The 16,300-nt window shown below is 39.2% G+C and overlaps 1 protein-coding gene and 1 long non-coding RNA gene across 6 annotated transcripts in view; one reads left to right on the forward strand and one right to left on the reverse strand.

Annotated features, from left to right (window-relative positions):
• Positions 1-4,221, forward strand: part of JPH1 (junctophilin 1) — a 73,703-nt gene extending 69,482 nt beyond the window's left edge. Inside the window, exons 5-6 of one of the 4 annotated variants that reach the window (XM_031692280.2) lie at positions 1,646-1,740; positions 2,212-4,221. In XM_031692280.2, coding sequence (XP_031548140.1) covers positions 1,646-1,726 — 81 coding nt within the window. In that variant the 3' untranslated portion in view covers positions 1,727-1,740; positions 2,212-4,221. Of the gene's footprint in view, positions 1-1,645; positions 1,741-1,899 lie in introns of all 4 variants that reach the window. The other 3 variants (XM_031692283.2, XM_031692281.2, XM_031692284.2) reach the window with 3 other exon arrangements.
• LOC116286019 (uncharacterized) overlaps positions 1-16,300 on the reverse strand; it is a 136,133-nt gene that overhangs the window by 14,345 nt on the left and 105,488 nt on the right. The gene's annotated exons all lie outside the window — the stretch shown is intronic.

Raw genomic sequence — 16,300 nt, forward strand, 5'->3', positions numbered from 1 at the left:
CCTCCCGTTTACTTGGGGTTTTCTTCTTCCTAATGGTCACTGTGTCAAGGGCACTCATTTTTATGCCTCCTCTCCTGCACCCTGATTTGATTAATCACCCTGTTCTTTGTCTAACACAGTGAATATATCCGTTCAACCACCACCTCCCATAGCACCGGGAAAAGTGCCAGGAGATAGGTTTTCATTAACTCTTGGTTGCCTGAATGAATTGGGCAACGCTTACATGTGGGTACACAGTGGTGAGCAAGGCAGGGCCCCGGGGTGGGACGGAGAGGAAGGATGAGATGACAGTTAACAAGAAATGACAACCAAGTGTGAAGTATTAGCCTAGAGAAAGAACAGGACACTGACCTCTACCAGGGGGTGCTGGCCTCATCCAGAAAGGAGACCTCCTTGAAGGATGTGGGACCCAAGCCCTAGACCCTGCAAGATGAGAACTGGACTAACAGCGGCTCCAATCTCCCTGTTCACTTCCCACTCACCACCAAAATCACACCAGTACAGCATTTGAGTACTCGGTGACACATTGTCACTGTAGTCTCACTGGACAGTCAGGTATCATTCCAGCTGTTTCCTCATCTGTAAAATGAGACCTACCCTCCCTCCCTCATAAAGCAAGGTTTAGAACACTTTTAGTGCCACTTAAGAATTAGATACTGTTGGTCATTCTCTCTTGCCTTCTGAAACAGCCTGCACTCTGTCTACGGAGTGTGTACCTTTACTTTAACCACAACCATCTCCCTCCCAGTCCCATGTACATCTAAATAAATCTACTTTTACTCAAAAAAACAAAAGAATTAGACACTATTTTAATTGTAAATACCAAGATCACATCTTTGTAGTAATAAAGATGGCCAAGTATGGGCAGGTCTGAAAAGATGGGTCATAAAGGTTCTTTTTCTTTGGGTTTTTTTTGAACAAGAAAAGTTTGCATATGTTGGACTACATGGTATTTACTGTAGCGGTATTCATCAAAATAGGATTCTGTGATTTGTTAAAATATAACTTGATATCTGAAATGTCACGGCTATGAGCAGGGAAATTAAACAGTAGACCCGCACGATAATTTCTGAAAAGGTTCAGTTTCCTACTTGTGGTTCTTATTTTAGGGGAGGGGTGGTATCCATAAAGAAGACCAGGAAAATCAAGTCAGAGACCCTCACTTTGAGTTTTTCCTAAACTTTTCCTGAGCAGCCTCATTGTCCTAAAGACACTGTTCTAATAGCCTTTATGAAGAAGCTATTCTTGCTCATCCAAATTACGCCTTAACAAAAAATGCCTATCAAATTCCCATTTGCTTTACACCCATTACAGCGAGCTGTGTCTCACTCGGACTGTTGCCCAGTGTTTTGAGGTGAAGGAAGTAAGTTATTTTTTAAGTCATCTTTTAGGTTTGATCAAGACCAGGTTCATTTTTAAGTGAAAGTTCAGAGGCTGCGCCGTCTAAATACAGCACAGCTATTTTTAGTTCATACCTTTTGGAACTGCTGTCGTCATTCATGCCTTATCTACTGTGACTGTGTTGGGTTTTTTTTGTTTTTTTTTGTTTTTTTTTAGTATTTTTGGTAATTGGTTTTGTGAGCTAATGTATCTGTTGATATTAACATGGAAAAGTGACACTTGTTCCGTTCCGTCTCCTTTCCAGGGCCCTAATTCAGTCATGATTGTCCTTGTCATGCTGTTGAATATCGGGTTGGCCATTCTTTTTGTTCACTTTCTAACTTGATCGGAATAAGAAAGGTAAGAACAGCCTTAATTCCTCTATAGAATCACTATCTATAATGTTCTTTTCCCATGTCCAAATTTACGTTTTTTGTTTTTTGTTTTTTTTCCTCCCCTAACAACTCCGTATTGTCCTTCACTTTCACTTTGGCTGTGCCTGAATGTGATTCAACATAGTTACTTAATGAGATAACTGTTTTGACCCTTCGGTGCAGTCATGACCGCTAGTGGTGTTGGCCCACAGTTCTCTGCAGTGGTGTCGTCAGCCCTTTAAATGGCGCACCCCAGGCAGACTCAGACGTGGGGAAGGAGGCTTGGAATTAGGATGGGATCGCGCGAGAGATGAAACTTGGAAAACCCAGCCAGAGGACCTGTGCGGTCCCCCCTGGGGATGCTTTGTGGCTTTGGGGTCCTCTGGGAGCTGAAGCACGCAGCCGTGTCGGAGAGCAAAACTTAATAATCATTCTTTTTTAAAATCTGCTGAAGCAGCCCCATCCGGCGAAGCTCTTGGCATTGGCTACTCCATCTGTCCTAGCAGAGTGTGACTAAACTGGAAATGTATGGAGCTGCATTTTTTTTTTTTTTGATGGAAGTCAACAGCTGCCTTACTATTTTACCATCTGACGTTTTTAGTAGGGAGCTGGGGAAACAAACGACTGCCCAAGGAATGCGGTCGGAGGATTGTGTTGCTGTGGCCATGGTTCCAACAGTCACTCCTGTCTCGTTAGAAGAAACAGGTAGCAGCATCACTCACCAGTCTTATGCCACGACCTGCTGCTCTCACATCTCCTGGGATGTCCCAGGAGAGAATGTTTCGTTTGCTTGTGCACGACTGTTCATTTTTGCTGTTTATTTAAATACGACGTATAGTCGTCCACGGCGTGCCGTCCTGGCCGGATGAAGCACACGTGTTGCATCTCGAGGAAAAGAAATAACAAAATTCTAGAGGAAATGTGTTTATTTTGATAGCAATACATCATTCTTCATGTTGTTTAGTCTTCCTAAACCTATAAAAGGCTATTTATCTTTACAATTTAGCAATGCGAAGGCATTATACCTTCCTAAGAAATCGTTTGATTTTGAACATTTTTAACACTACTGAGATGAATTATTTATGCACTTAGGAGGTGCTAAATTTTAAAATCTGAAAGACAACAGAATTCTGAGAAGTGTAGTCAAAACGTTGCATGGACTGCAGTAATCGGTGTTTAAAGGATTCAGTTTCATTGCTGACGTACTTCACCAACCAAATAAAATCTTGTCAGTGGCTATGTTAATTCCCATGAAAGTTAAGCAAGATGCTATTAATAACTGCTCTTCTCTTTTTTTTCCAACTTAAATTTTTGTTGAATACATTCAGGTAGAGCATAAAGCTTTGTTAAATCAGTGCTTCTCGATTTAATGCCTTTCGTGTTTTTCAAAGTCCTTTTGTAATTTTAGTTCACATTTTAAAGGCTTAGACATTTTTGTTTTAAGTACCCGTCTTTTGCAGTCCTTTGTTTTTCTGACACAATCTGATTTTTTTTTTGCTGTTTTATAACTTATTCTTTATTATGCAGAAGCATGCTAATTTAGAGAAACTACATAGTCTTTATAAAAATAATTATTTAAAAAGGAAATCAGGGGAGGAACGGTATCTGTTAAATCTCTGTAAAACATTACATTGAGGAGAGGGAGCTATTCCTAAATATTTCCACTATCTGCATGGTTTAATCAGGTTCTTTTTATCTTATTTGCTACCCTTTCAATGCGGAAGAGACACCTCACATGTTAGCACAGGTGTGGACTCTGTTTTCTCACCTGCAGGGGAGTAACCCAGTGGTGTTTTTTGCAGAAGTACAATATGTTGAGAATCCTGGGTGTGACCAATATGGAATGAAGAAAGAGAGCAAATGAAAATTACAACTTGTATATTTATTTATTTTTTACATTTTGCTTTGACTTTTAAATTTAGGAAGTACGTTTTTACCCAAGAAACGTTTAAGTTCCTGTGTCAGCCCCAGTACTCCCACTGCTCCTTCCTAACCCCGTAGCTCTTTATGCTGGGAAAGCTGATTTTTTAAAAAAATAAAATAAAATAAAATATTTAATCTCAAGTGTTTATTTCAAATGTGTAACGCTTTGGAAATAATGGGTAACAGATAATAAAAGGATATGTTTATAAAGTGAGCATGTTGGTTCCATTTATAAATATATGTATGATTTATAAGCTTTTTTAAAACAAAGCTCAAATTGTTGGTATTTTTCTAAAATGTGCACAGCTGTATTTTACATGAAAGGCTCTTTCTAATGGGTTGTTATACTGTACTCTACATTTTGGACAGCACATGAAGTCTGCCAATGTACTTAATAAAACATGACTTTGTTTATTTAAAGTTTCTTGCTGTGAAAAAGAACTCCCTACCTGTGAGTTCCTTTATTTATAATCCTTGAAACCAAAATGTATAATGTACAGTTTTCACAACTGTATCTGCTCTAATAAAAAAGTTGGTTATTAATAAAGCTGCAGGTGTTTTTTTTTTTTTAGAGTAAATTACTGTCTTGAGTTCTGTGGAATTTTTTTTGGTGGTGATGGTGTTGAAAGCTCTGCTGAAAAATTAACAATAGAAATTGGGGGGATGTACTCAAAGAATCTGCATGGCAGAAGGTCATATTAATATCACACCATTATTTTTTTCTACATTTCTTTCATCCTGGGCCTTTCAAATCATTTTGCAAAATAGGATGCATTGCTCTGCTTAGTTGCTTCCTTAACTGTATTAGTGCTGTATCCAGGGTTTTAAGTCTTGCGCCTGTTTTTAAGGAAAACTTAAAAGTTGGAGTCAGTCTCCTCTCCTGCCTGGGTACATTTTTGACCCTTATGCTCCGGAGAAATGCATATGCTGCCATGGCCTCTGCGGCTTAGGCTCAACGTGCAGCTGAATAAACCTGCTTCCACTGGAACTTCCAGCCTTTGGAGCCATCCTCGGCCCTGGCCTCAGCTAGCAAGCAGCCCACGAGGTGTAATAAAAGGACCTTCTCCAATACAGCTTCCCAGGGAGCTGCCACGGCGCTTTTAAATTTCCGAAGTATTCATTCCTGTTGGAGCTAAGGTATTGGAGACCCCCACGTAAATAATGCACAAAGTGATGGCTGCTAGGTATTAACAGATTTATCGACTTGAATGATGAATCCCCTAGCAAATCCTAATGGAACAGAATCCAGAACAGGCTATTTTGGAGCCGGTGGGAAAAGCACAGGGTGCTAGAAAGATTATTGACTCCAGATTCGTGTCCAAACCACACGTTTTAATGGCTGAAGCCAGAGCTAGGGTGAAGACCGTCTGGCTGAGAAATCTGGAAAATATTCTACGTGCCCTTTTAATGCAAAAACTGTTTCAAGAGTTGTGGTAAGCAGCTCCCCAGGCGTACTCCCCCCCCGCCCCCGCCCCGTGCGCTTGCAGCCCTCGCCCCAGCTGCAGGAGGCGGTGTAACCTCTTTCCAACTGATTAGGCGGCCGTGGACGTGGCACATTCTGCCAGTGCAGTGTGACGACTCATCCGGCTGTGTTTCATTGCCCAGGTTTATGAATTATCTGTGTCCAACATTTCCTCATCTCAGAGCACTGGAAAGCACTTTAGTTACTCTGTTGTAGTTGCTTTAGGGGTCTGATTCATGGGAGCCAGAGTAAAGAGCAGAATAGATAGAATGCAGTGAATACAGATGAAATTCTGGCCATGGTCCTGACTGACTGTGGAGTTTTCTCTAATCTGTGCCTCCTGGTTTCCTCATCTGTAAAATGGGCATGCCCAGAGCGCTGACCTCACAGGGCAGTTCTGAGGACGAAATGAGCTTATTTATACAAAGTGCCCAGTACAGTACCTGGTGTACTGGGACTGCCTGGTATGTGTTAGTCTTCACTAATTGCAGGAACTAGGGGAAAAAATTGTAATTCCTATAAGTGTCTCAAACATTAACAAGTATAGTAAGATCCCACTAAAGCCTCTTTAATAAAGGTTAATTACACCATAGGTCACGTGATGTTCTTTCTGCAGTGGTAATCAGCCTCTCTCACTGAGAAAGTCAAAGGCCACGCTCACCGACCTCCTTCTCTGCACTAAAATACGATTTTGTAGTGTAGAATTTGAGACATTTGGTTTACAAAGAACTTTCTCATCTTATTAGAATCTTACAAGATCCCTATGAAAGATTCCCTGCCTTTAAATGACTTGCCCACGGCCATGTAGCCAAAAAGTTATAAATATTTGTATCAGAGCCCCAGAGCTGACTAAATGTTACACTTTTTCAGTTCAGATTTTGGCTAGCATTATTCCACACTGTCACACTCATCAGCCATGAAAAGGCAGAAAATAAGATGAAATTCAAGGTAACAGTGTGGACTGAACTCAATTCTGTGATTAGGCTCCTCAGTTGACGTAACTGTAGCAGAGTCTATCCAGAACTTCTAATCATGTACTTAGAATCCCAAATTTTAAATGTATTTAAAAGTCTCATGGCTTTTGGTAAGGTGTTTTTATGTATGGCATTTATTTTTGAACCTTAAAAAATACTAAATATTACTAACAAAAGTTTAGCTTTTAAGTGCTGTCTTGATTGGTATTGGAGTAAGAGGCACATTGTGAAGGAACTTGGAGGTGTGTGTATATGTGTGTGTTTGAACCTGACCACTAGGATTAACCCAGAAATTACATAGTGCCTAGAAAGCCTAAATCTTTTAGGCCTACATCGTGATGTTCTTTTGATACTTTATCTCAGTGTTCCATAAAGTTTCCTTGCTATTCTCTTGAATCCCAAGTCTGATTTAGGTAAACTATTAGTAGAACTAACACAAAAGGTGAGGGCCTGAGATTTGGTCAGCTAGTGATTGATCAAGCTGTTCACCTACTGTGGTAAAAAGTATTATCAATCTTTGAAAAGAATTTTGGAGAGAAGGTTTGAAGGCAGAGATAAATTCAGTGGAAGATGATTAGAATGTTGACATACAAGTCTTTCCTTATCCCCATCCCTTCCCCAAGCAAACTCATCTGTGAATATCAAGACCAACATTGAACATTCTAGTGGAATTTCATGGTGATATTTGCTTAAGGGAAAGCAGTGGAGGGGACGGCTTTAGTTTCAAGACCATATCACATTCCTGCCACCTGTGGCACATGTTTGGAAAAGAATCTGATAGTTAAGTATCATGCCCCTAGTGCAGTAAAAGCAGAAGCAAAGGTGAGAAGAAGCCAAAAGCCATCTAATTTTTTCATGTTCAATCACTTCTGACCACCAGAGCAAGTACCTAGAGGTCAGGTAACTGCTTCTGAAGCTGATAAAGGCCAAGAAGATGCTCAAACATAGCACTGTTGTGGAATTAACAGGTTCCCACCACCTGAGAACTAGACCTAGCATTTTAAAAGCAGTTTTACATCAGATAATTGGGCCAAGTAAGTTAGGAAAGGTCAGAAACCTCCAAATCCATACAACAGTCAAAAGGATAAACAAGGATCACTTAAGTTTCTTGTTACCTATCAGTCCACTAAACCCAAGCAAGAATTTGGGAAATAATCTCAACCCAAGAAAGCACCCAGGAATGAAATGTATTTGTGCTTAAAAGGTTTGGTGTTATCTACATCCAGTTGGTTTGTCATGAGACAGTAAGTAATGGGAGTAGTTCATAATTTTTTTTGATTTCTCAGAATATTTCCCAACATTTCCTTTACGATTTGGTTTTCTTCTATTAGAATTCTTGTGCATAGAAATGAAATCTAGTGCATAGAAATCTTTCCATTTTTTTCTAATAATCATGTCCATCTTTTTCCCTTTTACAAAAAAGTATTATTTGCGGAAAAGATCCTAGCAGACTGTGTTTTTTAGTTTTCATAGGTTCACTCAAACTTAACGATTTACCTATATTTGTATTGATATCCTAGAGACGACCTGACTAAGTTATAAAGGAGGCACTCAAAAGGAGGCATCTATTTGCCACCCTGTCCAAGCTTTCAGGAATTGTACCATTGCCTTTGTGTTAAGTACACTCCTGAATGCCCAGCGCCCTGGAGAACCCCAAGCTCTCCATCACACCCAACCAGAGCTTGGTGCCTTGTCGGTCTCCGCACACCAGGAGCAGACTTAGACACACAGAGCACACCAGTGCAGTTTGACAAATGTATCAGCTTCACTGAGGATAGTAATTCAAGTAGAGGAGCATAAGGCAGCCTTCATATAGGCACGCCCCTTTCTCGGAAGCCGTTTTATGAAACTCACCACCCACTTCCTATTGAGTCATCCCCATATGCATTGGCTCGGCCAGCACCAAACATCACCTGTCCATTTCCGTACCCTCTAAGGATAGTTCTGGTGTCTATAAAATGGGAAGACTGATATCTGCCTCATAGTATTCTTTTAAGAATCAAAGTAGGTAACTTCAGTGAACTATCTGGCACCTGGGAGAGTCTCAACGTATGGTAAGTACTACTACACTTAATACTCTCACCTTTATTAGCAATTTTGGTTATTCCTTCATCAGTAAATTTTGAGGCCCAAGATGGAGCCTCTGCTGTCAGGGGTGCCAGTTCAGCAAAACCAAACCATAGATAACTTTCTGGTATCTGCAAAGGACTCCTGGCTCTGCTTGGCCAGAAATGCGATGTACACCCTCTTGCCCCAAACAAGGCTGATGGTGGCCCCAGCCTAGTAGACCTTTTCTATTTATCTTGTTCTTTATTCTTTATCCTATAAAAGCTTCCTGCCTTCTGCTTGTTTTGCAAATCTCCAAAAGGATACTTTCTACTTCATAAAGTGTAAACGAAAGTTTGTATCACCTCAATTGTCTCCTTTCATTATGCTTAATGAATTCACTGAAATGAAATTCCTTTTATTAAGTATTAGTACGCATCAGGTCCTGCCCTAAGGAATGTATTTTGCATACAGAATCAGTTCTACTTTAAACAATTAAATGAATCGCTTCTCAAAAGCAAAGGACAATTAAAAACCAAAGATCACAATGATCATCAGAAGGTACACTGGTGAGTACTGATGCATTTCTCATAAGCAGGTTGAAAATATTTAATAATACAGAACACTCATTATATACACTAGGTAGAACTATTAATTAATGTCTATTACTCACCAAAAAAACTATATAATAAAGAGATAGAATTAAGTGTACGAGAAACGAGCCTGACAGGCTTGCCACGATGATCACACACTCTTGGTGGTAGGAGCGAACTTCCTGATGCCTGTAGAGCCTCAGGACTCCCACTGATGTGCAGAGGTGTGCTGATGGGCCTGGCTATTGTGTTTAGTCACTGTGGTCATGAACACAGGCAGATGGCTCTGGCTTTAAATTAAAATACATTTAATCAGAAATAATAGCACGGCAAAATATCACGTCAGACCTGCCAGAGCTGCGCAGTTAATGCAGCAGCCATTCATTTATAAGTTGTCATTAATATTTATAGGGGAAAAAAAAAACACCGGAAAAGAAGGTAAGAAGTTATCTGCTCCAATTCAGTGGAGCTCCACGTCCAGAGAGCTTATCTCAAGTCCTGCATTAAGCTCAACTTGGGTGGCTTGTCTTCAGAGGGTAACAGGAAACAATTCTCCTGTTTGAATCATTTCATTCACTATTTTAAGGGAAACCTGACATTAGATGAAAGTCACCTTCTGGGACTTTAAATAGCTTTCTATATCATTAAAACAAACACATTCTTTTTTTTCCATCTCACCAAATCTCTTTTTACATTGACCACAACAGGAAGGAGACTCCTCCAGTGGTTCTTAAACTTTAAGGAGCATTAGAACCACCTGGAAGTAAAACACTGCTGAGCCCCAGAGCAGTTTCTGATTGAGTAGGTCCGAGTTTTTGTGTTTCTCACATGTTCCCAAGCAACACTCATGCTGGGGACCATACTTTGAGAACCACTGCTGTCTGTAGTCAAGCAGTACACAAGGGGCAAGCACCAACCACAGTCAAGGCCTTTCACTTGGCTGTGTGTGCAATGTGGTAAAGAGAAGAAAGAAGAGTGAAAAAGAATACACACATACCTAACACGTGTATCACAAGCATGTTTTTTGATCCTTAAAATAACTCAGTGAACTAGGAAGCACTTTCCCCATTTTGCACATGAGAAAACCAAGGCCAAGAGGGGTGGAGAGAATTGTTATAACACAGCTGATGAAGAGCAGAGCCAAGACTCCCACCCAGGTGCCTCTGGCTCCAAGTCCCAGATACTCCTTCCCGTACCTCTCAGCAGCTCTGTCCTCTGGCCCCAAGAGGTTGGAGCACAGGCACAGTTGGAGGGTCCTGGCTGCCAGAAGGTAAAACATGAAGGCTGAGTCTTCAGGGTTAACTGATATCTGAGGTTGCAGGCAAGGCGTTTTCCATTACACGAATGGGAGTCATTCTCAAATCCATGTAGTAGTTTATGTATAGATATTGCTCTCAAACCAGATATGAAATTGGACCTTGTTAAGATCTGCACGCTCAATTACTTCCGTTTCATCAGACAATGCCCACGTTTGCAAGCCTACACTAACTCCCTCTGTCCATCTGTGTAGACTTTCTCCTCTAGTTTTGACAGAACAAAACTGCAGTTAAAGATGACATCAGTGTCTGCACATACAGATTCCATCCAATCCAGCTGACCTTCCTCAGTGACTACCAGGCTAGAAGAGGAAGCCAATTACCAGACCAAAGGCACATACTGGCAGGAAGCCGGGAGGGGAGGGGGGTGGTTAGGAAAACATCCTGATCCTTATCTTCATCAGGAGATGTGTGTAGGACTTAGGAAACCAGTCCTACAAACAGCATCAGACAAGTCCCCAATGTGTCTCAGCGTTTACTGTCAACATTAAGATTTTCCACAAGTGGCAAAAACAGACAATACACAGAAAATACGGTCAATAAACATAACAAGATGCTCAACCTGACTGGTAGCCAGGGAAATGCAAATTATATAAGGAGATTATTTTTTTAATCCAGTGCCTGTCACACCGATGACATTCTCAGCTGAAATGGAAAAATGGCTTGATTTGGAGTCAGCACTGGATCTCAGATCCAAAGCTCCTTTCCAGCTCTGGGACGCTCTCCCGGGCTCCATGGAATGTCCCTCCTCAGTGACTCCAGACCACCTTGCTTGTTTCTTAACACCTCACTGTAAAAATCATCTGTTTTTCAAATCTGTGTCTCCTGCTAGGCTGTGCGCTCCTCATAGGCAGGGAATTTGTCCCACATCTCTTCCCTGACAGTGCCTGGTACACACATACGTCCAGTAAGACTGATGAGCCCGTTAATAAAACTGACAACCTTGTCCACTTGGGTAGCTCACACACTGATGTAAGGCAGCTGGCTTCCGCAACTTGCCCTGCGGACATGACCCCCCAACCCAATTAATTGTCTTACAGTGTTAATATTACTAGGCTAATGGTGGGGGAAGTGGGGGGGTTGGTGGCTATTCTGTGGAAGAGTAAGAAGTGTTAGGCATATGTAGAAATCCTGTTCTGACAGCACTCGTTTCCATTTGGCAAAAATTATGGCTGAGTGCCTTTGTAAAATGTACTAAGCAATTTGATAATGTATTCAAGATAGCCAACAGATCGTCTATCTTGGTTAAGAAAACGATTTCTAATTAACAGGTGTAAAGTTTCAGTAAAGCAAGATGAACAAGTTTCAGAGCTCCACTGTACAACACTGTACTGTAGATAACAATACTGTACACTCAAAATCTATTAAGGGGCAGATCTTATGTTAAATGGTCTTCCCATAAGAAATAATTTTTTAAAACATTTGTTTTAACGCTGAATATTTTTCTGGCATTTAGGATGAGTGCATGTAGAATGGATGCGAGGAACTCATTTGTAGATAAAAGTTCCTGACTCCTTATTTACCTTCAGTGTGGAGGTGAAGAGAAGTGGGCAGATTAGAGTAACACTGAGAAGACAGAATTAACTTGAAGTGGTGTTTGATTTGGGGTGGAGGGTAAGGGAAAAGTAGGATTCAAGAATGACACTTGGGGTTCAGGCTTGAGCAATTAACTGGGTGCTTTTTAGGGCCCTTAACTAAGACCAGGGAAGGTGGTAGGAGGAGCAGGTATGCACAGGTGAAGACACAGAATTCTGTTTGAGACCTGAAGTGCTAGAGACACAGGCCAAATGGAGAGAATGCCATCGGGTATACAGGTCCAAAGTTCAAGAGAGCACTTTGTGATCAAGATACACACAGGAGCTCATGGTCATCAGGGGAAAGGGGGTGGGAGGGTATAGATTTGGGAGTTTGAGATTTAGAAGTGTTAAACACTATACATACAAAATAGATTAAAAAACATTTATTCTGTATAGCACAGGAAACTATATTCAATATCTTATAATAACCTTTAATGAAAAAATATGAAAATGAATATATGTATATATATGACTGAGATCTTATGCTGTGACATAAGGTCTTGACACATTATAACTGACTATACTTAAATTAAAAAAAAATGCACAGGGAACTATATTCCATACCGTGTAATAGCCTATAAGGAAAAAGAATACAAAAGGAAATTTATATATGAATGTGTGTAACTGACTCAGCATGCAGTACACCAGAAATTAACACAACATTGTAAACTGACTATACTTCAATTTAAAAAGATATGTACTTAGCATAAAGAAAACACTCACTGATATGAAACGCTCTTTTCTTTACAAATTATTCTACCTATTCACTAGAGCAGGTCCCTCAACAAGACTACATTCAGATTTTTTTTTTATTGTGGTAAAGGATACATAATATAACTTCACCATTTTAACCATTTTAAAGTATGTAATTTACTGGTATTCAGAACATTCACACTGTTGTAAATCCATCACCACTATCCATCTTCAGATTTTTTTAAATTGAGATATTTAAAATTAGCACCTCTTCAAAAAACAATACTTTAGGTGGGAAGGTATAGCTCAGTGGTAGAGTACGTGCTTAGCATGCACAAGGTCCTGGGTTCAATCCCCAGTACTTCCATTAAAAATAAATGATAAATAAATAAACCCAATTACCCCCCCAAATAGCTATTTTGTAATTAATTTTACTAATTTCAGGTTTTTTATACAGAGGTGTTTGAAGTTAGTATAATAACTTGTTTTATCACTGAGTCTGAGGCCCTTGAATATCATCAAATGTACAATTTTTAAATTCATTTTATAACAAGGAATTAGATGACTACTGCAAATGTCTGTGAATACTCAAGCTATCTTCCATGAAGAGTCAAGAAAAGTTTTTCTTCACAAGGAGGAGCCTGGGCCCTGCCATCAGGCCCGAGGGCAGCGAAGGGGCAGCTGCTAATCACTATTGCACAAGCCCCTTCCTGCAAGAGGTGGCCCTGGCTTCTTGGTCCTCCTTCCTGTTGTTTCAGCTTCCTGAGCAATTGAGCCCACTGCTGCACTCACAGATAAATTTAAAAAGCAACAAAAAACTTCAATCTTGAAGTCCACCAGTCATTTTCATCTCATTATCTAATGGGAGAGGTCTACTATTTATTGAAATTTTAAAAGAGAGAGAGAAAAAAGGAATGAAAAGAAAAGGAATTAAGGCTTCTGTAGGCCCTAGGATACCATAAAGGCAAAAACATCTCTTCTTCTCAAATGGTCTTTCTGTTCTTACCCCTGAGAAAACAGAGACTACCTACTGATCTACAGTTAAATGATAAGTCATTGGATAAACTAGAATTCTCAGTTGCCAAAAATTCCAAAATCTCAGCTGCTTAAAAAGTTCCCACTAGGGTAGAGAATGATTATCAGGAGATCTTGCTCCTCTTTGCTGAATTTTTGCTTTCTTGGCCTTTTTTAAATCCCTGGAGGCAACTATGTGATCCTATTCTGGTCAGTAAAACTTTGCTGAGTCTTCTGGAAAACTTTTTGCTTTCCTGATAAAGCTCCCTAGCAGAGAACTCAGTGGTGCTACAACATGCCCCTTTGTTCTGTCTTGAGTGTAGATGTGATGCTTTATGCTATGGGAACCATTTTGCAACCATGAGGCAACAAGTATAGGAGAAAAAACCAACAAGATTATGGGAGCAGAAAGTTGGAAAGAGCTTGGATCCTTAACATTGTTGAACTTTTCTTGTTGAGTGAGCAATAAGTGTTATTATCATTTAATGCCCATTTAAAAAATACCTATTTAAAAATCTCGGCTACTACTAAAATAGTAACAAAAATAATTTCAACCGTATGTATATGAAAAGATAAACAAGCTTGCCAAACCTTTTAGCAAAGACTCATCAAGAAAGAGGACTCAAAATCAGAAATGAAAGGAGACCAACCAATACCACAAACATAGAAATTATTGTAAGAGATGAAATTTATGTGCCAACTATGAAAATTTTATACGAACAAATTTGGCATCATAGAAGAAATGGATAAATTCTTTAAACATACAACCTACCAAGACTGAATCATGTAGAATGAGAAAATCTGAATAGACTGCTTACTAGTATTGAATCAGCAACCAAAAAACTTTCCTAGAAACCAAAGTCCAGGATCAGGCAGCTTCACAGGGGAATTCTATCAAACATCCAAAGAAGAATTAATACCAAGCCTTCTCAAAAAAATAAAAGTAGAGAAGAGGAACCCTTCCAAATTCAATTTAGGAGGCCAGAATTACCCTGATACCAAAACCAGACAAGGATACCAGAAGAAAAAAAAATTATAGGCCAGTATCTCTGAACATAGACACAAAAATCCTCAAAATATTAGCAAACAGAATTCAGTGACACATTGAAAAGATAATACACCATGATCAAGTGAGATTTATTCCAGGGATGCAAGGATGATTCAACATCCATAAATCAATCAATGTGATACACCACATTAACCAAGTGCAGAATAAAAACTATATATCATCTCAATAGATGCAGAAAAGGCTTATGACAAAATTCAACACCCACTTATGATAAAACTCTCAACCAAGTGGATATGGAGGGAATGTATGTCACAGTAATGAAAGGCCATACGTGACAAGCCCATAGCTAACATCATACTCAATGGTGGAAAGATGAAACTCTTTCCTCTAAGATCAAGGGACAAGAATGCCTGCTTTTGCCACTTTTATTCAACATAGTATTGGAAGTTCTAGCCAGAGCAATCAATCAGGCAAGAAAAAGAAATAAAAGGTATCCAAATTGGAAAGGAAGAAGTAAAACTTGTCACTGTTTGCAGATGACATAATATTATACACAGAAAATCCCAAAGACTCTACCAAAAAACTGTTAAAATAAATAAATTCAGTAAAGGTGCAGGATACAAAAATCAATATACAAAAACCTACTGCATTTTTATACACTAATAATGAACTCTCACAAAGAGAAATTAAGAAAATAATCTCATTTACAATTACATGTAAAAGAATAAATTTAACCAAGGGGGTGAAAGAACTGTACACTGAAAACTATAAAACACTGATGAAAGAAACTGAAGATGCAAATACACGGAAAGACATTCTGTGTTTATGAATCGGGAGAATTAATGTTAAAATGGCCACACTAATCAAAGCAATCTACAGATTCAATGCAATCTCTATCAAAATTACAATGGCATTTTTTTTAAAGAAACAGAACAAGCAATCCTAAAATTTGTATGGAACAATAAAATACCCCAAATAGCCAAAGCAATCTTAAGAAAAACAAAGCTGTAGGCATCATGTTCCCCAATTTCCAACTATATTACAAAGCCATAGCAATTAAAGTATAATTTTATGGCATAAAAACAGATACATAGATCAATGTAACAGAACAGAGAGCCCAGAAATAAACCCATGCATATATGGTCAATTAATTTGAGACAAAGCATTCAAGAACACACAATGAGCAAAGAACAGTTTCTTCAATAAATGGTATTGGAAAAACTGGACAGCCACATGCAAACGCATGAAACTGGACCACTATCTTACATCATACACAAAAATTAACTTAAAATGGATTAAAGACTTGAATGTAAGACCTGAAACCATAAAACTCCCAGGAGAAAACGTTAAGTGGTAAGCTCCCTGACATCAGTCTCGGCAACAGTCTTTTGGATTTGGCACCAAAAGCAAAGGCAACAGAAAAACATCTCGAATAAACAGCCTAACATTATACCTAAAGCAATGAGAGAAAGAAAAAAACAAAACCCAAAGTGAGTAGGCAAAGTTAGTAGAAGGAAAGAAATCATAAACATCAGAGCACAAATAAGTGAAATAGAGACTGAAAAAACAATAGAAAAGATCAATGAAACTAAAAGCTGGTTATTTGAAAAGAAAAAAATTGATAAACCTTTAGTCAGACTCAAGAAAAAAAGGCAGTGGGCCCACATCAATAAAATCAGAAATGAAAAAGGTTACAACTGACACCACAGAAACACACAGGGTCATAAGAGGCTACTATGGGCAACTATACACCAATAAAATGGACAACGTAGAAGAAATGGACAAATTCTTAAAAAAGGTACAATCTCCCAAGATTGAATGAGGAAGAAATAGATAATACCAATAGACCAATCACCAGTACCAAAATTCAATCAGTAATTTTAAAACTCCCAACAAAAGTCCAGAACCAGGTGGCTTTACAGGAAAATTCTACCGAACA

This window comes from Vicugna pacos, chromosome 29, assembly GCF_048564905.1.
Source record: "Vicugna pacos chromosome 29, VicPac4, whole genome shotgun sequence".
In the NCBI taxonomy this organism is placed as follows: domain Eukaryota; kingdom Metazoa; phylum Chordata; class Mammalia; order Artiodactyla; family Camelidae; genus Vicugna; species Vicugna pacos.